The 26,786-nt window shown below is 38.4% G+C and overlaps 1 protein-coding gene across 3 annotated transcripts in view; it reads right to left on the reverse strand.

Moving 5' to 3' along the window:
- KIAA0825 overlaps positions 1 to 26,786 on the reverse strand; it is a 165,405-nt gene that overhangs the window by 46,242 nt on the left and 92,377 nt on the right. Inside the window, exon 20 of one of the 3 annotated variants that reach the window (XM_082191341.1) lies at positions 25,287 to 25,353. The exons of the other annotated variants lie outside the window; for them this stretch is intronic. Within the exon in view, the coding sequence (XP_082047467.1) occupies positions 25,323 to 25,353 (31 nt within the window). The 3' untranslated portion in view covers positions 25,287 to 25,322. Of the gene's footprint in view, positions 1 to 25,286; positions 25,354 to 26,786 lie in introns of those variants that run through there. 3 annotated transcript variants of the gene reach the window in all.

Raw genomic sequence — 26,786 nt, forward strand, 5'->3', positions numbered from 1 at the left:
TCTTAACGTGAAGCACTATTTCTGGGTTAGCAGAGCCTGTAACCTGAAGCGTATGTAACCTGAAGCGTATGTAACCCGAGGTACCACTGTATAGCAAAAATGAACTTAGCATTTCAGTATATTAAGTTCATATAATGTGATTGATAAATGTATCATCTGAACTAAATCAAAGAGAAGATAGTTTTCAGCAGCAGTATTTGGAATTTATTTTTTTCTTTGCAGACCAAATCCCTAAAGATGTTTGCACTTTGAAGATTTTATGATCTGCAACCATTTAATGAAAACAGGTTCCTTGTCAGCCTGTGCATCTTGAAAAAGGACCAGCAATAATTGTGAATTTTTTTTTTAAAAAAGATGAAAAAGTATGCAAGGGAACAAGCATATGTTGCACCTACTAGAATATTAATTTCCAACATCAGCTCAATGACAGCATAATATTTTTTTAGTAATTAAGTAATCTTAGGGCAGATCCAACATGTGCAGCAGAGACCCCCACAGAGCAATTTCTGGAGCAAGTGCCAGAGGTGTCAAACTCTACATGAAACAAAAGGGGAATAATATAAATATTCCAATTATCAATTCATAATTAGACAAAGGGCAAAACATTTGTTGGCCCAACATTATATAATCCTCTTCCAATTCAAATCATATACATCTATCTCTGTTTATCTTACTGAAGAAAAAATAGTTGTGTTGTGTTTTTTTAAATGATAGTTTACTAGGCAAGGCCAGCCTGAAGGGTAGGGTGAGCTCCATCTCCGGAGAAGCACATCAAATAGTTGACCCTGCCTATCTGTTCTGGGGAACGTCTCACTTCCAGATTGAGGCATGCCCTCCGGGAGTCACAGGAGAATGATTCTGTACTTATACTCACACTGCAAATAGTACACACACACACACACACACACACACACACACACACACTATATCAATTACTTTCTCCACCATTATGGCACAATAAAATAAAGGGTTTTAGAAACTGCATTCTGGCTGTTCTTCCCCATTTACCACTTAGTTGCAATGTTAATGGTTAGAATATGAACCAATTCTGTTTAAGATACTGTACTATTTTTCTGCATTTCCTTCTATCATTCCATTCAGCATTTTATGGGGCAGCAATGCATAGCAGCAGAAGCATGATCTAACCTCTGGCTTGGATATCCTCACCCTTCTTACCCTTAGTTATTGTCCAATGCACACATTTATTTATGTATGTGTAACCTGACCTTTATCAATACAGGTATTGAAATAGGGTACAGAATATAAAACACAGAGCATAAAATAGAAACAAATGAACAAATTATAAAAGAAACAACACTGAATACTACATTGTCAAAAATAAAACAGAGTAGGTTACAGAATCATCAGCTGACAAAATTTAGAATGTGTGTTGGCCTTCACAACTATTGCTTATTCAATGTGTACTCATCCTTGATGCCCAACAGCCCCCCCCCCCAATGCAGGTAACACTCATTGCTATAAAACCATCTAACCCCACCATTTAAAGCAATGAAAGACAACAAAAAGGACCTTGAAGTATCGCTGAATAAGAAGACAACTATTTCTGCCTCTGTTAGATCTGCATAATGGCAAGTGTGCTATGTCAGGACCAAAGGGATTATGGGCAAGCAGGAAACATCAGTGCAGCAGCATTTAAAATATGTACTGTGGGCCTGTGGTTGGGTTCTAGCAACCTTACACCAAATTCTACAAGCCTCTGTCTCAGAGGAATTAATAATAATAATAATAATAATAATAATAATAATAATGAATTAATGAATTAATTTATATACCATGTACTTGCCCACATGACTCCTAAGCAGTAAGGAATAATTTACACGATCAGAAGCAAGATAACTTGAATGAGCACGTTCCTTACTACAGTAAATTCATAACATTTGGAAAACTTGCCTGTTTTATGTAGCTATTTCTTCCACTGTGTCAGAAAATGAATACCTTGCTCTTTCCAAGTGGTTCCCAGAGACATATCAGGCTCACCTTTCACAGAGACTGTGATGATACTGCTCAGCTTGGCACCTGCCATACTTTCAGTCTTTCAGCTTAAAACAAAGTACAGCTTCTCCCACATAGCATCCTGATTAAACAAATTAACTATGGCACTGACTGCAAATGTACACACTAGAGTGCTGGAAATGAACAGATACAATGGCCAAGTCTGTATTTAATTTTAATTAAATTTCGTTCTGTAGCTCAATTAATCCACATCTCCAAATGTCAGCAGGACTTAGGCAAATGGAATGACATCTGCTGCACTGCACACTGACTATAAAACCTTCACTGCATGATACAGCTCTGGAAGCATACCAGGAAACATGAAATATCTTCACTAACATATAGATATCTAACTTGGAGGCTCAGAGGAATGATACTATCATAAAAGGAAGGGAAGACTTAAAAAGTAAAAAAAAATATATTACTGGTATGAATAAATTGCTATAGCAAGGCATCATAAAAAGAAGAGCCTAGGTAGGTAGAAAAGTATATTAATTATCCTTTTTAATTTTCCACCCCTTGAAAATATTATCTTCAAAGGCTACAACTTTATCTGATTATACTTAAAGACCACAGCAATATAACTATTATTTTCTGAAGTGTCTGAAAGTTGAGAGCCTGTGTTGTAGGTGATCTTGTAATAAAGCTAATACTTTCCAAATGGAATTTAAATAAATATATCTTTAGGTCATAAGGAATGTCTTCTAAAAGTGATAGGATATATAAATAAGAGCTTTTATTCCACAGGACAGTGGCTGCTAGGATAATAATTGTGGGCCAACACTTTCACTGAGCTATCCACTATGACTCAAAGATCTCATTTCTAGCCAGTCACTGCCATTTCGGACCCCATGAGCATATACATGAAATTAATATAATTTGCCCTGGCATGCATCACTTTACACTTGTTTACATAGAATTACATTTGCCATTTTACCAGCCTTTTGCTCAGGTTAGAGAGGTCCTTTGTGAGCTCTTTTCAGTCACTTTTGTGATTTAGCCGCACTGAACCATTTGCTATCATCTGCAAATTGATAGCTCACCCAATAGGGTCTGGTGTGGTGGGAGCAGCAACAGTGCTCCAGCTGTAGGAAAGAGGAAGTCTTTTCCATTTACCCGCCAACATGTTAGTGCACTCCCTAGAAGTGCAGCAGGCTGAAAGGACCCACTGAATTTTGGAAAGTATAATTACCCAAGGGCTATTTCGGTATCAGTCCAAAGTCTGATTGGCTTGAAAAATTAGCCAAGCTATTTCTACTTTTTAAAAAGTAGCTCAGCTTTTTTTTTTTTAGCCTACTCAACCAGGGAAAGCCAAAATTAATATATTTCATTGCATCCATACATTTGTGTCACCACCCCTCCCCTCCTGTCGCCACAGCCTCCCCCCTCCCCCCGGCGTGGCACTTAAAAGTGCCCTAGGTTTAAAGTGCTGTTCATATTTCAGTTCTTTAAAGGGATGTGGGAAGGAGAAGAATCTTCCAACCCAACACAAAAATATTTGCAGTGCTTCTCCCAGGGCCACAAATCTATGGCCTCTTCCTTTGGCCCCATTGCTGTGGCCAGAAAAAAATATATTCAGCCTCTTCAGCGGCCAAAAATTATTTGACCACTTGCTGGCCTCTCCAGGAATGCTCATGTCCTTTGCCAGTTCAAATGGTTGGAGATGAACCTGAGTGATGCAGGGTAGGCTTCAATGAGGCCTGTCCCCAAAAGACTGCCCCCTAATTTGGCCCATTCAGATTGAACTTGAAGGAGAGTCCCGATGCTCCCTGTGGCTGATGTTGATGCCCACTAGTCATGCGGGAATATTTTTGGCCCCCTCCCCTGCACATGTGCGCCAGACTATAGGTGCTGCTGCCACAGAGACAGTAAGCCGTCTTTCAGTGTATTAATACATTTCTAAAAACACTGTTGTTAATCAGGAATGAGGTAGAAGCAGCTAACATCGATGAAACATTTTTACATTCAGTTTGCTTTAATAGCTTATAGTTTATAGTATATGATTTTAAAAGCTTGGCTAATTGACCTGAAATTTAAATAAAATTCCAGGTTCAATTCAAGTTGCTGTTGCTGACTTTTAAAGCTCCTCTTATCTTGGACTTGCATTTCTCTGAGAATACTTTTCCTCCTGTGCTACCTCATCATACATATATATTTAAAAGATGTGCAGCGTTCTAATAATGAAAGAAGTTAGATATTGTGTGAAAAGGAGCAAAAAGAATTCTAAATCTGCAGAGTGGGCTTACTCTAAAGGCGCATCAGGGAATTGTTTTGTTTTGCGGAGAAAGATTACAGTTGTGATAGTATTTTAGAAGCTCCATTCTTTATGTGCTGAGATTTTAATGTGGTTCGCTTTTACTGACTTCTTGAAAGCTACCTTCTAGAGTAGGATAGAAAGATATACATACATAAAATTAAAACAAATGTTATTTTTTTGAGAAATGATGCATGTCTGCATATACACATAGAAGACCGAGGGAGTATATTAGCTGCAGGCCCATCCAGTCCTTGAACCCTATGTGGAGACTGCCAAAAAGCTCGCCAATTAGTGATGTACACTCGATGTGGATTTTAGATACAAACAGAAAAGTATCTCTCTCTTTCCCCTCCTGAAACTCTAAGCCAAAATAGTCGCTGAGCGCAACATTTTATTTATCTGCACAGGAGAGGCCACTGGCATGTAGCAAGGAGGAACTACTTGTTATCACATTTAGGGGGTGTAAGGGCTGCCTTGGCAAATTCTATGGATGCTAGTGCTCCCAGTGCTTCTCTTTTTGATTTTTTTAAAAAAACAGCCCCACAACATCCCCTGCTGTTGGTGCCACTGTAAAATTTCAGGTAATGAGGTAAGGGGCACACTCAGGTTCTTTACATGCCAAGATGAGGAAAATTAATTTTAATGCTAAAAAGATGAGAGTACTGGTGCAGACGGTCACTAAATGCGACCAGCTGCTCTATGGAATCTGGAAAGGGAATCTGTTAGAAGCTGAACAAAAGTGGAATAGGTTGCTGTCCTCCAACAGCACAGCAAAGGAGAAGAAGAGTATTAAAAACAACTTTAAACCTGTATTATGTGAACTGTGAAGTGAGAAAAGATCACAAAGCGGTTTATGAATGAAAAGCAAAAAATAATATGTATAACTTACACATTTTCAGCCATTGTTCAGATCTCCATTTAGCACCTACCCAAGGCTCAAGCAAATTTGACACTTCTGAGGAGGGACAAACAAAATGTTGGCTGAAGAGGGGAATAGTCTAGAGATAGGGCAAATGCAACTGCTTCAGCCAAAATGCAAGATTCAGCCAGGGTGTGAATGGGGAGAGTCTTGAAAGAACTCCCTAAAGTAAGGCAAGGGGAAGGAAAACAGATTTTTGATGGAAGGCTACCAACCTGATTCCAAAATCACTGAAAAGGCATATTTTGGTCAATACTGTTCCTGAATATTGTGTGTATTCCTGTGTTGATATGATCGTGATAGTCAAAATAATAACAAATGAATTAATACACTACCCAGAAATGTTTTTATTTATTTTTATTGATTGTTTAATTGCCTGATTGTATCAACTGTTAAACCCCTAATTACTAATTCTTTAAGTATTAGCAGTTTTGTTACTGGCTTGCTGATACTATGCTTTTTTCTTATTGTTATTTCCTATTTAATTTCTGTATAAATATGCTTTTTTAAAGAATGAATTTAAACACACCTATACAAGGCGGTGGGGAGTTGGTAAGAATAATTCCAGCAACGTATAACAGAATGTGTATTTCTCAGTTTGACAGTATGAGTCATTATAGTGTAGAGTCCTGCATTCTGCTCAGGGCAAATGAATCATCAGGTAGTTTGTTTATGTATATATTTAAAAGATTTCTGTACTACCCTTCATTTTTCTAAGTTTGTTCTTCAGTTCAGAACCACTATGCATAATCATTTCATTGAAAGTGATAATCAAAAATATTTAACTGCTTGTTTTCATAAAAGTATAAGTAAAAGGTAAAGGACCCCTGGACCAACTATGTTGCCCATGCAATACTGTGTCAATGACAGTTCATTTTAAAACAGTCCTGCTTTAGGCTTAATTAGAGTGCACACTTGTTTCTTAGGATCTGGAATAGGCTCAATAAAACAAAGAACTTCTTGCAGCAGTTCTGATGGAAATCAACACCTCAAACTATCTATCTGCCACAGGAGGTGCTTTTGGCTGTTGTTTCGGTATAGGTGGGCTACTTGCAGTTTGGGAGCTGCATGTGACCTCAAACTCAATCTATGTGTCCCCCAACATTTCCTAAAGCAGTTCCATTCTTTCATCCTACCAGGGTCACCCTTGAGGGAACGTACCCCTCAAAGAATAAAGACTGCCTACTCCGTTTTACAGATACCTAATACTTGACCCCTTAATACTGTAGCTATAATTTCCTTATTTCTCACTCACATGTGCCTCACTACTCTCATAATTTCCAAATAAATTCCAATGAAATCTATAATCTATGTTAATTAATGACTAAGCCATTTCTCACCCTCTCACCCCTTGCCTTTTCCTGTAAGACCTATTACAGTCGTCAAGAGTCATCAACAGGCTCATCTCAGCTATCTGCCAATTTCCCATTCCCACCACCCTTCTGAGTAATACCCCTCCCCACCTTCTCACTATATAGAAGGATCTGGCAACTTCTGTTTCAGTGTATCTGAAGAAGTGTGCATGCACACGAAAGCTCATACCAAGAACTAACTTAGTTGGTCTTTAAGGTGCTACTGGAAGGATTTTTTTTATTTTGACTATGTTAATTAAATCACACATCTGCCTGGAGTGAAATACTAGATTTTGAGGAAATTATCTTTGTTAACTATCCATTACCAGACTATCTTGGCCCTGGTCAAACAAATGCTTGGAGCAGGCCTTCCCACATGCTGTTCCCATTGCCCTTACTGTGAAGTGAAGAAGTTTACAAAAGGGGAGGACCAGTGGCTATTTGAGCACAGTACTTTCCCATACCATGAAAGATTTAACTGTACAATATTGCAGAAGTTCCCACAGCCAAATATTTATTCATTTTTTTATTTTTTAAAAAGTATACTTTACCTTATCACACTTTAACCCTCAGGGCACTGTACAGTCAAATGTCAAACTTTTTTTTTAAAAAAAATCAAAGTAATTTATGGAACAAACAAAGTAGTAGTAGCAGGATAACACAAGCAAGTGAAAGTAGCAGAAAAATAGCAAAACATAGTGGATACAATAAGACTAGTCACCTAGCATCAGAAACATGAGAGTAATTATGAGCTGAGCCTCCCAGGGGATAGCATTCCACAAATGAAGTCCCTCTGTCCAGCTGCCCCTAAGAAGAGAGGGACACCCATCAAAGAGCCACAATGACAGTTTTAGTATCTTGGCAGGTATATGTGGAAGAAGGGAGTTCTCCAGGTATCTAGGTCCCCGTGGTGGTTGCTCACCCTTGGACCTGGTGGGATGGCTTGTGTCCAAGCGGGTCATGTAAGTGGCACCAATAAAGTCACATGGGTAGAGCCAAGCTGCACTGGTTTTCTTCCCATCGTCCTCCCTTGTAAAGGTGTGGACCCAAAAGCTTTGCAATTGTACAAGTACTTAGCAGCTAACTAAACTGAAAAGTGTCTAACCTTAGTTTAGAAAGTGTGTCACAATTTCTTGTGTGGGTTGATGTCACAGTCACAGTAACCATACATTACTCAGAAGGATTTCCCACTGAAGGGTGGGGAGAGGGCCCCCCTCCGCTCACAGCTCTTTCTTCATCCTCAGTTCTCTCCTCCAGCTGCACTCTAAATCCCCCTATGACCTAATTCAGCAGTTTCCTGAAGATGTTAAACCATAATGGGACAGCCATGAGGCCAAGCAGTAATCTCCCAGACCACCTTCTGATAATAACTCTCTTGGTAGAAGCCGAATTATTGTAATGCACTGCCTCCAACATCCCATCCAGACTGCCCACACAGAAAGATAACATGGTCTATGGCAGGGGCTGTCAACCTGGACCTCACTGCCCACTAGTGGGTGTTTCAGGATTCTAGGTGGGTAGTAAGGGGTTCTACAGCACAAGCTGAATCCTCCTTCCATCAAGCACTGGTGGGCGGTAAGGAAATTTAACCATCAAGAAAGATGCATTAGTGGGCGGTAGGTATAAAAAGGTTGACTACCCCTGGTCTATGGTATCAAAAGTGCCTGAAACATCTAGGAGAATTAGTAGGGTCACAGTACCCCTCTTCTCTTCTAAAATTCCAATAATAATAATAATAATAATAATAATAATAATAATAATAATAATTTATTATTTATACCCCGCCCATCTGGCTGAGTTTCCCCAGCCACTCTGGGCAGCTCCCAATGAAGTGTTAAAAACAGTACAGTGTTAAATATTAAAAACTTCCCTGAACAGGGCTGCCTTCAGATGTCTTTTAAAGATAGGATAGCTGCTTATTTCCTTCACATCTGAAGGGAGGGTGTTCCACAGGGTGATCGAGGGGACAATCCTGGTCCTCTTTTTTTTTAACCAAAGTAAAATATTTACCAGATAAAAACTATTTTATACTAGGTACAGAATTCTCAGTGTAATCATGACATAGATTAGTGGCCTCATTATACTTCCTTTTTTTTTACTCTCAATCTTTCCTAATAGTTTCTTACACTGAATTTGAATTTTCAACCACTGCAGCGTATTGAGTTGACGTATTCAGTGAGCCTTCCACCACAACTCCCCTTCCTGAATATTCAATTCATATTCAATTCACATGTTACCCTCCATGTAAGTTACATGCCCTGCCAATCAATAGATTGTTGAGAAATTAATTACCCAAAGCCTAGCCAATTCCCTTTAAAACCTTTGTAGAGACACACATAGCAGTCTCTCCAAGGATACTAAAAAGGTGCCCAGCTCCATTGCTGTCCTGGCTGGTGGTCTGAAGAGGACCTTGCCCTCAGTGCTCTTAGATGAGGGTAGGCTTAAGCAACTAACAGGGATTGCAATGGCCCAGTGCACATCATTGCTACCTTGTCTCAATCTCTCCAGCCTGATGTCTCTTCACTGTGAAACCATATAATTTGTTACTCTTACTACTACGTATGTCATACCTCACTTGTCAGTAATGCAGATATACATTCTGAGAATTTAGTCAGGGGACTCCCTAAAGCACAGGCTTCTTCCTTTGCTATTGTTGTTGAGGGTTTTTTGTGCAAATGCAAAACATATTATCTAAGACTTTCTGTCATAAAATAAGAGTGGATGAACTAAAGGTTCTGACCAGTGGAACATACTTCAAGATGAAGCATACCATAGCAACTAAAATGAAAACCTTAAGAGTGCTCGAGAGAGAGAGAGAGCACGTCTTGCCCAAGCTCACCATCTGACAGGCGTGTATTTATCCTTTTTTCAAAAGAGCTTCCAGAGAAGATCAATAGTTCAGTACTCAAAAGACACTTCTAGCAGAAGTACCATTGAATTTTAAATTAGTGGAACTTGGGGCTGGTGAACAGTTAGAAAAAAACAAGAGCCCCAAACAAGTACATCAATAGACCTCCCACTTCATATTACTAATTATGAGTAGCTGATAATTTACAAAAACTTTTATAAACCCCTCTTAATGAGACAAAATATATAACATAAATATCATATATATCAAAACATATATAACTATATACATATATACATATATCACATACCCTTAACATTTGAGGAAAGGAAAAGTTGTTCAGAGATTATGGTTTGGGGTTAGTCTTTACAGAATAGCTTCAGATTTTTCACATTTCCTCCTTGCACTTCTGACAGCAAGTTCAATTATATTTCCCTTATAGGAGATGTGCTACATTAAGTGCTACTTCCCACACTGGAAGAAGGAAAACCAAATACAGTAGTACATCTTGCCTTTGACATGCTATGCAGTGTTTTACCTATTGTGTTTTACCTAATGTTTGCCCCTAGTTTTTAAGAGCCAGTATATGCCAGGGGATAATGTGCGTAGGTGCCTGGGTTCAAGACTGACTCCTAGCTCAATCTTTGGATTGCTGAGTAGCCTTGGCTACTCCATTTCTCATTTGTAAAATAGGAGTAATACTGACTTGCCTTCTGAGAGAGAAAAAGAACACGAAACACTTGCTCATTAGAAGTCACCATTTTGGTACCTGGCCACTGAAAACATGGCAGGAAAGTCTATTAGAAAAGTAATTCTACTTAATAATTAATTATGAGATCGTATTTTATTAAACTGATAAGAGCAGATACTACACTTGATTTTAGCTAAAAGGCCAAGAAGCAATAAGATCATATTTTATGAATTCCTGTGAACTCCTGTGAGATCGTATTTTATGAATTCCTGTGAACTCCCCCTACCCCCCTCCAAAGATCAGAAAACAGCACATACAGCTTCAAACTATGTTATAGATTCACAGGACTGGAACCATTTTTGTTCTATTGTATGCTACTTCTTGGGGGATATCTCTCTAAAGAAACTTAGGTTTTTATATTCTAAACCCTTCAAGTGCCTTCCTAATATTCAAGTTGTTAATCTTGAGAGATAATGATGATGAAAAACAACTCTGGGCAGTTTCCAGCAAAATATTAAAATACAGTAATTTTTAAAAAACATTTAAACATTTTTGCCCCACCACTTGACTCAAGCAACCCAGACTTGTTCAATTCAAAGTAATTTTCCCCCCAGTACTACACAGCCTCATGTTTTCAATTTATTTTTAAGTCTTTCTAAAGAGGCATATGCAAATTATAGCATATTATAACAACATAACAAAACAGTATGTAATTAAAATAATTTTAAAATGTTATGTTATGAGCATCATATTTGAAATTAATATATCTGAAAATAGTATTTTACAAGATATGGCTGAAAGTCTATGGTATAACAGGTTATAACTCATTTATACCTTATTAGATGCTTCCCTTTCTTCCATAATACTGTTCATCTAGCCTACACTTCATGCTCAAGTCATGCAGATTGGAGTTGACTCTCAATTACACAAAGTCTTTCTCCAAAGATGACAGTCCAAATACAGTAGAGATAAAATACATCAAGGTTTAAAATAGGTCCGTTCAGCCCCAGTGCCGCTTCATCATGAAATGATATAATTCACTGATGCCTCTGCCTAGCCTAACATATGTTCTATTCACAGCCTGCGTCATTCTTCATTTGTAATTATTTCCCTTTTTTTTAACCCATCTTGTAATACTTTGCTTGGCTGAAGACAAATACTGAAAAGCAAAAGAAGTATTATCATATGATGACCTGTTCCAGGGTATTAAACCCCTGTCAAGGTTTGATTCTAACATGGGGTATCGATGACAGTACATCAATTCAAGCATCATGTCCTGAATTAGACTATATTAATTATCACTTGAGTGCAATATGCATGAAAGTGCTGTTTCATTGACTAAAAAGATTTGACTGAATAAAAATCCATTTCTCATCTGGTTGCTTATGGATAAAGACATTTGCTCTCTTTGCCTTGGATTGCTCTTTATTAAATATGATATTTATAAGATTGTTTGAATAAATTGTCTCATTCAACAACAGACTTAAGTATTTTTAAACAAAGAAAATTAAATGGATTGTCTACTGATGGTTACTATTTAATCATATAGCATTGTGAATAAATTAGGTGAATGCTATGTTTAAAAAGAATACTATGTGAATAAATTAGGTGAATACTATGTTAAAAAAGAAATATGAAAACAAAAAGTGCAATATACTCACTTTAGAATCCCATATATTAAAAAATAAGAGTAAATTGGAAAAAAATTAAACAGAGGAACATTAAACTACTGAAAAAATACGCAAGGAAAGCAATACAAGAGAATGAAATCTTAAAATATCCTTTAACTGAAAAACTAGTGTTAATATATATATATATTCATAATCAAACCTGATAGGTTCGTGTTTATTTTAGGTCATTGCTCAGAGGTATTATATATAATCATACCTCTTTATATGTGAGTCAAGGGATAAAGTATGATGGCATGGATCCTGAGATAAGTGAAATTAAAAAAGTTCATAGAAGGGAAGTTCTCTCTCCCTTCCCTTCCTTTTAAACACCTATGTCCCCATAAAATCTCTCTGGAAGGTTGGGGTCCCTTCTGAACAATGTACAATGGAGCACAGCATAACAGTGATGAGTCTGCTTGTCTCCTGCAGCTAATAGCAGACTCCAATCCACAGAAGATGAGGTGGATGAGAACCATACAAATGCAAGGCCATTACTTTTTAAAGCAAACGAACAGTGCTATTTTCTAGAAAAAGAGGGGTCAGAACTCCCTTATTCTCTTATGACGGCAATAGTGGCCACCTGAGAAGTGCTGGAACTCAGTTCTGGCAAGTTCCAGCTGAAAAAAAAGTCCTGAGCTTAACTCAACCTTAAACAGCAGAAACCAATATAACTCACTTTGGCACTTAAGAAATTGACAAACCTTAATATGATTTCAACTGTGTTTCAACCTATACTCCAGACAAAAGCACAAACAATTGTCAGTTTGCAATGGAAGCAACAACCTCTCATCAAAGTTATCAGTGGGAGGATAAACAAAAGAGCAGTTAGTATTCACAAGAAATTCAGGTACCTTTGAAAGAGGATTCACTGTTACTATTTTAACAAGCAAGACATTGTTGCAGTGCTTCCCTGGTATGTGTGCCTTGCCTGAATATGTTGCTGAGGTGGCACACACACACACAATTTAATCCCTACTCTAATTTAGGTCTTACTTCATGTGCAGAAATTATTTATTGCTTTTAAACATTAAAATAGTGCAACCAGTCTACAGGCAAGTCAATGGAACGTGAGATGTCTCCATGCAATTATTAAGTGCTTGATTTGGCCTAGGAAGAGATGTGAAGGGGCAATTTAAGTAGCCCCAGCTGTGGCCTGGAGTATCAACCGTGGACTACATTGCAAGGGTGCTGTAAGCTATTTTCTCTCAGCACAGCTCTTCTTCTTGCACTTACTAGTACAATAGTGAACTATACTGCAGGCTTATTGTATACTCCTCTCTCACTGCAATCTGTAATGCAGTGAAAAAAGCAATGGCTAAAACAGCAAGGTTACTGTAAGCTACTCACTTAGCTCCAACCCAACTCTCAACCTGTAATAGCCAGTGCAGGGCTGACATAAATCAGCCAGAGACTGATCTGCAGTATTCAGTATGAATTATGTACACAACACAGCTGTCATTAGTGCAGCAACAACCCCTATGAAGTACATTTGCTTAGGAATTTGCTATAGTAGTGGGTTTTTGTTTTATTTTTGAGTGTTTCACAATACATAAAAACTGAGTTAGAGCAGGAACTCTTATATCTAGGCTGTGTCTGAGAACATGGTTCGTTTCCAATCCATGCTACATTTATTTCTTTATCTTCTCCACTGATGTCTAAGAGGACAAATCCCTGCGTGAACTAGGAAGTGACCTATCCTAAACAGTTGACATTTGCTCTCTTATTTATTTTGTGTTTATTATACATATAAATAATGTAACACATTTATTAGGAATTTAGCTTGATAGATTTATGGAAATGTAAAATAATTGCAAGTTTCTTTTTTGTGTAGTTATTTTGTTTTTATTTATTTACAACTTCTTAAAAAAACAGACAGTTCTTTCTGTGTTTCTCTGTCCTCCTATTCCAGCTACTTCATTCTATTTCCCCTCCCATCTGATTGTCTATTTTATTCATACTCAGGCAGCCAACATTCTGTGTCACTGAGTTATTGTAGAGCTAGATTCTTTTTCTCTCTGAAAGGTTTTTTGCTTACCTGCACACCTTACAGGCATCCTGAGTCTACTGATACATGTTTTGTGGGTGGGTGGTGCAGTTATATATATATGTGTGTGTGTATCCAAAATTACACTGCCCACCCACAAAAAGGTGTGTGTTTGTGTGTGTGTACATATGCTTCATCATTACCTGAATACAGGTTGCAGATATTTCCCTCTCCTCTCTGCTGATTAGCTGAGCTCAGAATAGCATTCAGCTCTATGTAGTTTGTATTTTCCAGGAGTTCTACTAACATATATGAAAGCAGGAGTATGCCTATTTTGCAAAAATGTAGACTGTAACTAACAAGGGTAACTTCCACTGTGCAATAGTTTTATGTCATTGCACCTTACTCATAGCAAACTGCTTTGTCGGTCCCCTGAAAAAGAGTATGCATTACTGTAGATGCAAGATCAATCTTTATGTCTTATATAATTTAAAGGGAGTATTTGGTTTGTAATGGTTATCTTTAATTAACAGTATTCAAAACTTAAGAATACATATTGGCAGTTTTGTGCTGTAAGTAATACATATCTAAAAGGGGAGCTCTTAAGACCAAGATCTAAAATTACCTAGCTGAATTACTACTTAACTATGGCTTCATATAAGGCTCCTCACACATTGGCATATCTGGCTAGCAGACCCAGGTTCCATGAATGAGCAGAGAAGTAAACATTAGCTAGACCTCTTAGAACATAGTTATTCTATCTTTAGTACCCAGTTGTTCTTGAGCACCAGTTCCAGTCATCCCCAGCCAGCTTTGAGAATGGTCATGGATGGTGAGAGGTGTAGTCCAACAACATTTGGTTTAAGGTATCACCTACAAAAATTCTACCATGGTTGTGTGCCAGCAAGACACAAAAAAAGAAGGCTTGCCATTGTAGAAGTCACATCCATATATTCCACTTTCTATTGTACTGCTCTTCTCTGCTGGGCAACCAGACAGCTTACACTGTTGCACACTGTGACTTTACTGATGTAGTATTCTAATTTACAGAGCACGGTCCTCTGTCTGAAGGTGTCCTCAGTTTGGTTCTGTTCAGTTAATAGAAGGGAAAACAGGGGTAGGCATTGAAGTTGCCCATCAGCAGTTTGCACACAAGCCACAGTCTCCCCCACTATCGTGAGATATGTATTTTGATTTAAATTATATTAACTATGTCTCATTTGCACCTATACTTCTAAATTAGCCTATGCAGGTTGCATGCAGAAGCCTATGCCTATGAAAATCTATGTCCCCATTTCTTTTTTGCTGACACATTTCCTCTTTGTTGAAATGTGCAAGTGCCATCCATAAGTTCCCATCCTTGCAAAATGCTTGTTGATCTCACACAAAATCCAGTACAAATGAGTGCAGAAATGTGTGCATTGCCTTGGTAGAACATAGGCTCCAAAGATCTGAGAGACCATCTTCAATCCTACCAACCTTCTTCCACACTCAGAAGTGTGAGGACTGGCAACTTAGACAGGGCTTCCTCTGTGGCAGCCTCTAAATTGTAGAACTCCCTCCTCACAGTGGTGCATCCAACATCTTCACTGGCATGGTTTTTGCCATGTGCTGAAGACACACCTCTCTACCTTGACCTTTGACAGTTAAGGTATTTAGTTTTTTTGCGACCCACCGCCTTTTCTGAATTTGCTGTATTCCATTTTGGAACAGTTTTATGTCTTTGAAAATCATTGTGATTTTTATCTGTTTAAAACTGTATTTCCTATTTGTTATAACCTGCCCTAGGACTTCATGATGAAGGGTAACTAATATATCTTAAAAATAAATACTGCAGGAAGATTCAAAGCCTTCTCTTGTGGGCCTGTAGCCTGTATGTTCTCCATAAAAACCATCTAACATCTGGACCATGATGTTGATTGGCTGTTGTGATTGGAAAGGCACTTCTTTTCCTGTCTGGCCCTGGCTGTGTTTCTGTCAAAAGGATTGTTTGCCAACTGCTTCTGGCTGTGTCTGGAATGTCAAGGGATTCTTCAAGCCTATTTTAGGAAGCCCATCAGCTTGCATTTAGCAGTTGCTGCCCTACTTCCCAGTACATTATGGAAGCCTGAGCTAGGGATGGCATTGTGAATTCATTTCTGGGAGTATGCTTTGGCACAGTATGTAGAAGAAGCATAGTTTCTATGAAATTTTCCCCCATGATTTCACCTAGGGATTAAAAAATATGTTAATTTTGGTTCTGCTTCTCATTTTGCCATTCTTAAATTCAGTTAAAAATAAATTCTCCTGAAAATTCTTCAGCATTTTAGTCTGAATTTATCCAAATAAACACATATTATATGCAGTTTTGACTAATGTACACATTTTTGCAATTAGTTTATCCAAACATAATGCACACCTGTATGCTATTTTCACAAATATATTAATTTTTCTGCACACATATGCATTTTTGTCATTATTGTTTGATTGAAGAATGCTTGTAAAATTAGGATAAGTGTGAATTTGATAAATTTGCCTTTAAATATGAACCCAATTGAATTTCTCCCCTAATTCCAGCATAGCATGTTCACTGATATCTTTCATGCAAGACTAATGAGGCGAAATTCTTAGGAGCATCACTGTGATTGTTGGATGGGAATGGAGTTGTTAGGGATGCTATGGGAGTGGCTGTTCTTGCTATGTTGGCTTTCCACCTTACTAGTCTTAATGCATTTTTTACACTGCTGTTCATGGTTACAGAATCACAACTAGCCCTGCTGGTTTAAAACCAGCTTAGCAGTGGCTAACATAACAGGACCAGAGGATTGCTTGCCCCACCAGCAACCAAAAACAACACAGGAAGAATCCAACTCATATTTACTGAGAAATTAAATTGATTTCAATTGTTTTCTAAGTAAGTGTGCTTAAAATTACAGGCTTCTCAAATTTTTTACACATACTTCAGATATGCTTATTGATTTTTCAAGTGTCAGTTTTTCTGAGGTGTCAGACATGCCCAGATTTTTTTGAGAAAGGCTGTTTCTTTTTTATATATTGACTGTACTCTCTTAGTACAGTATTTTGGCAAACTCTGCAGGTTCTCTAAATGAAGATTCCCCCCCTCTTGTTCCATGTATCAGGAGACCATTTTAATTCACTCAAACTAAATTCTCAAAGGCACTGCTATACATGGTTACGTAGGAGCCAATATCCCAGCTATCAGTTTTCATACAGTCTGGCTGGACCTTTACATTACTTCTGTCCTGCATTTATTGTTCTTTCATTGCAACTGTCAGCTTTTCCTGACAGCACATTATAGAACACATGGCTACAAAGTCGGTATCAATCAGGCCAAGATCATGCAGATATAAGTAGCAGACTTTTGATAATGGGTCAGAAATCAAATCATTTTGGTTTAAACATAAGATTCTTAAACCTACTAACCCAGAGGGATCTCCCTTTTACTTCCACCTGTTAGAAACTGTACAAGGTTGGCACTTTCTATTGCGTGCTACTTTCTAAAATAACTAAAACGAATCCATTAAAAGCTACCACATGTATTCTTACTCTCTTCTGTATCCAAAAGGCAGCAATTAAGAAGACTTTCGCTATATCACATTTGAACTACATGTAACCAAAGTATTATACAATAAATGACATTACACTATTTTTTCCTCTCCCTGCCCCCAACAGATAACAACAGTTTTGTTGTGCTTTGAAAACGTCTTACTTCAAAAAGCACTTCTAACTTGATATGGCCATTTAGGAGGAGAAGTGAGAGAATGTGTTTAGTTTAGAGAGAAGCTCTTCACTAAAACTGAAAGCACCGTGTTAAAAACAAAGGGATCCAATTTGTCCCAGGCATAAATAATAGAAGAAAACAAGAGTTGCATGCAAATTTGGTAACATAAAATTTGAGGTGATAAACAGAACGGAGTCTGGCTTCTTGTTTAGTATTCCTTAGTTATCACCATAATTGCTGCATGTCTGTCATCACTAGGAAAAGAAAAAAGTGTCTTTCTCAGCTGCTCCCCTGCTTGTTTTGTTCGCTGTATTCTTGTAAAGTGGGAGAAAATAAGTGTCATTTAATGAATAGTGCTATTCTTTGTCTGACAGCTTCATATCTGTTAGGTGTAGGAGGCCTAGTACTTTCCTTTTCTGATAATGTTTTTGACAGTGTGCTAAATTCCTCCCCCCAAAGGCCAGCGTATGTATTCTGTTAAAAGGGGCTCCATCTATCCTGAATGGGTGCCCTCTTTTAACCCCCTTCAGCTTCTGTTCTTACATTAATTGAGCTGATCAGATTGAGTATATGAATTTGTCTTTGATGTATTCGTATGTTTAGTTGATGCTGCTTGCTCTCTCATTGGCCATGGACTGAGCTCTCAGACAAATAGGGCTGTTGTCATGGTAACAAGGAATAGCTAGGGATCTCTTGAAAAATATTTTTATTTCAAAATTCAAACTGGAAAATTCTCACTGGATACGGTTCTTCGGTCTAAACGTGTCATATCTAATGATGAATGCAATTAGGAATCCCACCAGTGTTTTAAATAATAAATTAGGCTAATTTTCTAGGCCTGGCATGATGACATACAAATACTAAAAGGATTTTTTTCTTTGCTATCCATGACAAAAGACTTATTAATTACTTTTGTTCTTACAATTTAGAAACTAATAGAGTGACAAACTTTTGTGTGCTGAAAAGCAGAAGCCAAGAGATGAACTTTCCCACCCTTAAAATCCTCAAGCTATTCTTATATTTGGTTAATAGCATACGGGGCAGGTGAAGAAATCATTCTACAAATGTTGAAAGCTATAGCATTTGGCAAATCTCAGAGGATTAAAAAAAATGTCCACAGCCATTTTTAATTACTGAGCATGAAAAAAGATGGATGTTCAACATACACTTTGTAGGCCTCTGAAATCTATTTTACTATTTTAATTCCTAAGATATTATTCTGAAAACAAAAAACAAAATAGCTGAACTGTTATAAGTGAATGGTGCTTATGATTTGTAATTAGAAGTACAAGGCTGGTATTAATGAAATATTATAATTTCCCCTAAAAATTAGTTTCCTTACTTTTAAAATACTATATTATTATTATTTTTCAAGTATTATTATTTTTTCAATTGACATGCCACCCTTTAGCCAAAGATCCCAGAGCAGTTTATAACATTAAAAACACAATTTCCAGAACATAATAATGAAAAACAAAAAAATCACAGGAAAAAAATCATAGTAACAGTCCCCCCACCACTTAAAAAGCCATAGATTGTTTAACAGTCAAAGGCCTAGGTAAAGAGGAACGTTTTTGCCTGCAGCATGTAATGATGGCACCAGGCAAGCCTATCTGGGGAAAGCATTCCACAAATGGGGAGCCACCACAGAAAAGGCTCGTGCTCTTCAACTCTAAATCTCTCGGGGAGGGGGCCTCAGATGGCAAGCGCAGGGCCCAGGTCAGTTTGTATGGGAAGAGGTGGTCCTCTGAGGTCCTGAGCCACATAAGGCTTAATAGGTCATCACCAGCACTTTGAATTGGTCCCAGAAACTAACTGGCAGCCAGTGTAGTTGGGGCAGGATTGACATTATATTTTCAACTTGTTTTGCCCACTGAGTAACCTGGCTGTTGAATTTTGCACCTGCTGAAGTTTCGGAACTATCTTCAGTGGCAGCCTAATGTATACCACATTGCAGTGATCTAACCTAAATGTTACCAAAGTGTAGGCCACTAATGTTAAGCTACCCCTGTCCAGCTAGGGGCATAGCCTGGCCATCAGCTGAAGCTGACAGAAGGCACTCCATTCCACCAAGACCACCTGGGCTTCAAGCGACAGCAATGGGTCCAGGAGCACTCCCAAGTTATGTAAAAAAGGTAAAAGTAAAGGACCCCTGACAGTTAAGGCCAGTCGCAAACGACTTTGGGGTTGTGGTGCTTATCTCGCTTTACAGGCTGAGGGAGCCAGCGTTTGTCCGCAGACAGTTTTTCTGGGTCATGTGGACAGCATGACTAAGCCGCTTCTGGCGAACCAGAGCAGCGCACGGAAACGCTGTTTACCTTCCCGCCGGAGCGGTACCTATTTATCTACTTGCACTTTGAACTGCTTTTGAACTGCTAGGTTGGCAGGAGCTGGGGCCGAGCAACAGGAGCTCACCCCATCGCCAGGATTCGAACCGCTGACCTTCCAATCAGCAAGCCCAAGGCTCAGAGGTTTATACCACAGCACCACCCGCATCTTTCCCAAGCTATGTACCTGCTCCTTTAAAGGGAGTATAAACTCCTCAAGAGCAGGCAGTCTCCCATCCATGCCATCTAGGGAACCACCCACTAGCAGTGCCTCTGTCTTATCTGGATTGACCTTCAATTTATTGCCTCTCATCCAGTGACACGGAAAGGACTGACAGATTAATAGCTCTTTCTTAATCATGGCGGCATATGTATATGGCAATACATAGCAGAGGAACTGAGTTTCTTCTGTCTAAAGCAGGAGAGGGGAAATTGTGGCCCTCCCATCAGCCCCAGCTGGCATGGCCACTGGTCAGAGATGATGTAAGTTGGACTGCAGGATCATCTGAAAGAAGACCAACTCTACCCTAAGCATGTACTGTAATTATTTTACACTGAGACATATTAATTCACACTTAACCCTAAGCCAAACTATGGCTTAGTTCCTGGTAGTGCAATAGGAGCAGTGAAAGAGCAAGAAGGCTATGATTTTCTAACTGTGCACCAGCAAACTTGCTCACTCACACTAAGCTCAGTGTTACATGTGAATGAGGCATTTAAGGGTAATTTGTCGAACTTTCAATATTACAGGAAATGTTAACATTCAAAACTTTGATGACCTGAAGTTGCAAGTGTGTGGAATTCACAGAACAGATTTTAGAGTCTCTGGACATTGTGAAAAAGTTGAAAAACTATTCACAAATTATACAGGAGAGAGCAAATGCAAGAAATAAAAGACTTTTCTGCAATCCTTTGTATTTTTACCCTAAATTAATTTCTCAGGTTATAATGGGCCCAAACCCCACACAATCACAAGAATTAAGCTTGCTACTTTTATCTGCACTAAAGGAAAACTGTACTAAAAACTTTCAGATAGAAACATAATGACAAGAAAATATGTTGGTTCTTGTAAAATTGCTATGTTTTCTAGAACTGTATTAACAAATGTTTTGAATCCCATAATTTACTAGTCTCACAACACTTTTAATTATTGCAGACATTATGTTCATGATGTATTTTCTACTAAATTAGAACCAAAAATTGTTTCACCTACTATGTAGATTTAACAAAAATGATAAGCAATGTGTTGATGTGTTAGCTGTCCCTTCCAGAGATTTAATAAACACAACTGTTTCATTGGGTACTGAATCGCATCCAAATTTAGCAGCCCACCTTAAAACCATATTGTTGGGAAAAGACATAAAAAATAAATGCATAAAAACCTATTTAATAGTTTACAAATATTAACTCTACAAATAATGGTTTGGGCAACAAAGCTGTTATTCTTACAACTATGAATGTGATCCCCTATTTCAGCATTAACTGTACGAGACACTCATTGAGTTAACTGAGGCCCCTTCTTTATTACAACTGTAAATATAATAGAGATAAATTCTGTGACTGTGTAAAACTGTATAATGATGCAGGACCCACCTTAAAACCATTCCTGATTTATGTAAGGATGAGCTTGAACAGACCCTGAGTCAGCTGCCTGCCATCTTCCCAACCAGCCACACAATTGGCATTTCCATTTGACTATGGTTACAGACTCCGCTAACCCAAAAGTAGTACCTTGAGTTAAGAACTTTGCTTCAGGATGAGAACAGAAATCGCACGGTGGCGGCACGGCAGCAACGGGAGGCCCCATTAGCTAAAGTGGTGCTTCACGTTAAGAACAGTTTCAGGTTAAGAATGGACCTCCAGAACGAATTAAGTTCTTAACCCAAGGTACCACTGTACCTGCTACTTTGGTGAATAGTCTCATGTTGTATCCTTCTTAACAGGCACTTCCTTGCACTAACTGCCATTCTAGGTCAAATATAAACAGTGCAGTATAGGTGAAAAACCCATCTCCCATTGTTAATCTGGTAGATTGAATGGGATGGAGAGGAAGGAATCCTACCTGGCATTGACACAACCAACTACTTCTCCACTACAAACCAAAGGTATGTGGGTGGTTGAGTGCAGCCAAAAAGGGCAAGCCAGGGACAATGCAAGCAATAGCCCATTGATCAAAATCCCCATGCCGCCATCTACAGACATATCATTCATTCATTCATTCATTCATTCATACATACATACACTGATGCCTCTGTGTTTTGCCCTTCTTCAGGGCCTAGTGCAATAGTGCTCCTTCCCAAACTCTTTCTCTCTTGCACAGAACAATTTTCTATTTGAATAAATTAAAATACTTTATATGCTTTCCCATTATTAAAAAACAACAACAACCTACATGTAGAAAACCAGCATCTCAAGGTGAAGGTTTAGTGCAGCCCTACATGTACAGAGCTTTTTAAAGTAGGGGAGCATTCAAAAAGCTGACCATCCACCTGTAATCTGAGGCGGTACAGTCCAGAAATTCCCACTTCAGCTTACTACCTCATTCTTCAAAATACAGAGGGTGGATCAAATACCAAGAGCATATCACTTGTTATAGTGATATTGCTAAAGTAAAAACACCACCATCTCAGCATCTACATTTGCAATGGATTGTAATGTTTATGAGCTCTCACCAAGCTGAGCAAGCTATCATGTATTGAGCATCATCACTATCAATGCCAATTCTCTGGCAGCCACCTGAAGCGGCAGAGAAACTTCATGATGGCTGCATAGCACATAGCAACAGCATGTAAATTACAGTTACAGGATGCAGGGTGGAGAATACACCAAAGGCATGCTGGTTTTTGTGGCAGCCCTGTAGCAAGAGCAATCCATGTGAAAGCTTTAAAACTTGCTCTTACCACAAAGTATTTGCAATGGAACGTACTATATCGGAACACAGCAAAATGTAATAAGTTGCTGGCATTGTTATATAATAGTAACATGATAGTAGATTTACCAACTTAGATATTTAGGACTGGAGAATCAGGCTGTGATCCAAAGTATTACTGCTTTAAATCTCACTGATACCACAGGGTCAATTGCTTTTAGCTGGTTGTAGCAGATATTGTTCGACAGATGCTACAATCAAATGAATAGTCTCAGTCTAACACCACTATGTTCCCCCTACCCAACTGCCCACTCACTCTCCAACACCATGGGGATTCTTCTTACAGCACCATTTGGCTAATTATGGACAAACCTACTGGCATGTTGAATGGTTATTTTATTTAAAAATGAACAAAAATATACTGCAAGGGCTGTCACTAAATTTGTTCTACAGCTGCAAGAGTAAGGGGAAATTATGTAAATCAAAATGTGATTGGTGAATATGGCCACCTTGTTTAATTCCTTTAATTTTGTTGTTTTAATAAATCAACATCTATGATGCAAGTAGCCTGCTTAAACTTTGATTCCCCTGTAAGCTGCTATTTTATGCTTTTTGTGTTAAAAAATGCAATGGCCTTGGTGACTAGTCAAGAAAACCATTCAGTCCTACAGCACTAGAGAGGAACAAGCACTTTGTGTTAGAAGACTCCTCATGCTACCAGAAGATGAGTTACTGAAAGTATCACCCATCAGAACCAGTAGCTAGTACAGTCATAGGCTTCTGAGCATACAAAGACTCTTTCAGGAATACTGTGTAAACTGTCCTTACTTCCAATTAAATGCTTTTGGGATTAAGGTGTAGGAAATTAATATCTTTCAGGATATGATATATCTTTCAGTTCTTATTGTTCATAATATATATCTATACAATTTGCATCCAGTAGGCAAAATTAATCATGTCAAAGACGCAATGAAAAGAAAGCATACAATTAAATGCTTAAAAGTTCCAATTGCTTTCAAAAAGGTCTTAGTCATGACTACCATTTGCTAGTTGAAATCTTTGCATTGTTAAGCAACTATTGTGATAGGATATTTAAAATGTAAACATGAATTTTGATGTCTTCTTTGGCAGTTGTAGCCGAGTAAGATTGTCTTCCATGAACACGGTCTTAACAGTGAATCTGTAAGTGACTGTGGAGGCCAATTCTGGAACCACACGTTCTTCCACAGTGGGGACATAGGTTTCTGGGTGGGAGTTGATCATGGTGAGGGTTTGCCAAACGTTTTCCCCTTCATCCAGAGTTCAAGCATCTTCAAAGTCCATGACACTTTTGGTAAAAGTTGTTCTCCAAATGGACAGCTCGAAGGCCAGTGTTTCCCAATTGTAGGTGTTTAGACTACATTTTTAAAAATTTGCCTTGAGTCTTTAAACCTCTTTTGTTGACCATCAGCATTACGCTTTCCATTTTTAAGTTCTGAATAAAGTAGTTGCTTTCGAAGACAATAAGATAATCAGGCATCTGAACAACATGACCAGTCCACCAAAGTTGATTTTTAAGACACTGGTGATCTTTGACACTGGTGATCTTTTCTTCTGCCAGTATACTGGCATTAGTTTGCCTGTCTTCCCAAGTGATATGTAATTTTTTTTGGAGACACTGTTGATGGAATCTTTCATGGAATTGAAGATGGCGTTTATAAGTAATTCATGTTTCACAAGCATACAATACGGTTGGTAGTACAATAGCTTTTTAATTAAGCATTTTGGTTTCCCTGCGAATGTCCTCAAACACTCTGCACTTCAAATGGGAGAAAGCTGCATCATATATATAAATCATATAACTGTAGAGCTGGAAGGGACCACAAGGGTCATCTAGTCCAGCCCCCTGCAATGCAGGAATAGGCATCTGTCCCATACGGGGATTGAACCTGCAACCTTGGCATTATCAGCACCATGTTCCAACCAACTGAGCTATCCAGTGGCAGCCATTGTGGAAAGATAACTGCCCAGGTAGGAGAAGTGATCAACACTTTCCAACATTACACCATTGAGTTGGATTTGTGGCACTGCAGATGGATTGTTTTGTGCTTGTTGGTGCAGCACTTTGGTTTTTTGGATGTTTGGTTTGCATGAGTGTAAACAAGTAACATTTCATTCTGCTTCAAACATACTTAAAGGGCAGGAATTATTAGAAACTGAAGTTATTTGGCTATATAAAAATACCTCAGTTTCCCCCCAAAACAATTCTGGTTTACAGTTATACAACATATTTCCTACCTCCCTAGCACCAGGCCCTTGAATGGCCCAAAATGGATTCAATATGTGTCAGATTCAACTTGTCATATGCAAACCCTAGTTTTCCATACCCTACCCCACCCTGAGCTCCTTCTCCCAAAATCTGAAAACCAGTTGCCGTGCCACCACAGCAGATGAGGACAATTACCGCAAAGACCTGCTTGTGGGCTTCCCACAGACATCTGGCTGGCCGCCACTATGGGGGAACAGGATGCTAGGCCATTGGCCTGATCAAATAGGGCTTTTCTTATGTGTCTAAAACTCACTAAGCCCATCTTTAGTCATTATTTTCATTTGTTTGAGCTCCAGCTAACTTGTTTCAAGAGAAACAAGAGTTTACCTTCATGTCTCTATTGGTGTTATTGTTTCAGTCCCTTCAGTCTTGAGCCATTCTAATCACACATTGTCTATATTAAAAGCATTTTCAGAATTGTTGTAGAAACTCAAACATAGCATGCTGAATTGCACTTCTATCTATCTATCTATTTTCCTTTAGATCTATCCAAACTAAGTTCTAATGAAATTATCAGTTACCTAGAATGTAGAATGTACATAAAGCAGGCGAAACCTCAAGAATGCAAACTCTCCATTGTGAACTGCAGATTACACAAAATCAATGCTTAAAAATAGTGGGTGAGAGCCAACATTGTCATCAGAAACAACAGGACTTCCCTTTCTTCTCTATCTCCCTGCAGGCCCTGCTCCTACCAGTTCTGCCTCAAGCTTCCAGAGCAGATGGGGCGGGGGGGTTAGACAGCCGCAGGAGGAGAAAGTGCACGTTCAGTATGTTTGGACAGAAGTCCATTGCACAAGTGGACTTAGGCATTCGGCAAGATGCATTTGGATACCAAGCAAAAGGATATCACAGCTGGATTTCATTCCACAAGGTGTGAATTGAGCAGCAGCAGGGCCTACTCACATAGGCTTTTTATGTGCATAAATCATAGTTCACCTTTGAGGTATTATGCATTATGAGTGATTCCATACAACTCAAGGATGACTCCAAAATCTCATTACATATAAAGGCTACATGCTGGGATGTAAGAGTGATTTAAAAGTGGTTTACGACTTATACAAAGAATTTGAAACTGTTAAGCCACAGTGCATGCTTTCACCAATAAATTGGGAATAATTACATAATTTTGCATGCGGAAGTAGTAGTTCAGAGTCAGACCTCCCATTTTTCAGTGTTTTCAACATAAGCATATTATTACATAACTTATGATAAAATACTTTCATTTATGTACAAAACCAATTTTTGAATTATTAATAATAGGTTCTTTGCATAATCATATAAGTAAAATGTATAAATATTGTTGATGGATAGTGAAGACCTACCTTTTTCTTTTAAAAAGAAAAAGGATAGAGATTTTAACAGAAAGATTCAAAGGAGGACTGGTCTTGAGTATTTAATAATATGCCAACTAGACTCATCATACCAATTTCATAGAATTGTTGAGTTGACAGGTACCACAAAGGTCATCTAGTCCAACCCCTTGCAATGCAGGCATCTTTTTGTTTAACATGGGGCTCGAACCCACAACCCTGAGATTAAGAGTCTTATGCTCTAGGGAGTTTGTTTCAGAGGGGTTACAAAATATGGGACAGTGCCTTATTAACAAAGCTAGCTTATTTTTTGAGTAAATTATTTTAGAAATCAAGTGGATAGGTTCATTGGGGAATGACTTTTGCTTATAACCTTTTGAAATAGTAATTCTGAAAACAAGGTGCAACCATATGCTGTTGTCCCCTCCTCATTCCATATTATGATTATGCAGGGAGCCTATAGAAGCCTGCATATATTCAGTCCCCAATAAGTGGACTAACATTTGTCTTTTGG

Source organism: Podarcis vaucheri (genome assembly GCF_965113315.1).
Source record: "Podarcis vaucheri genome assembly, chromosome: 11".
NCBI lineage: Eukaryota > Metazoa > Chordata > Lepidosauria > Squamata > Lacertidae > Podarcis > Podarcis vaucheri.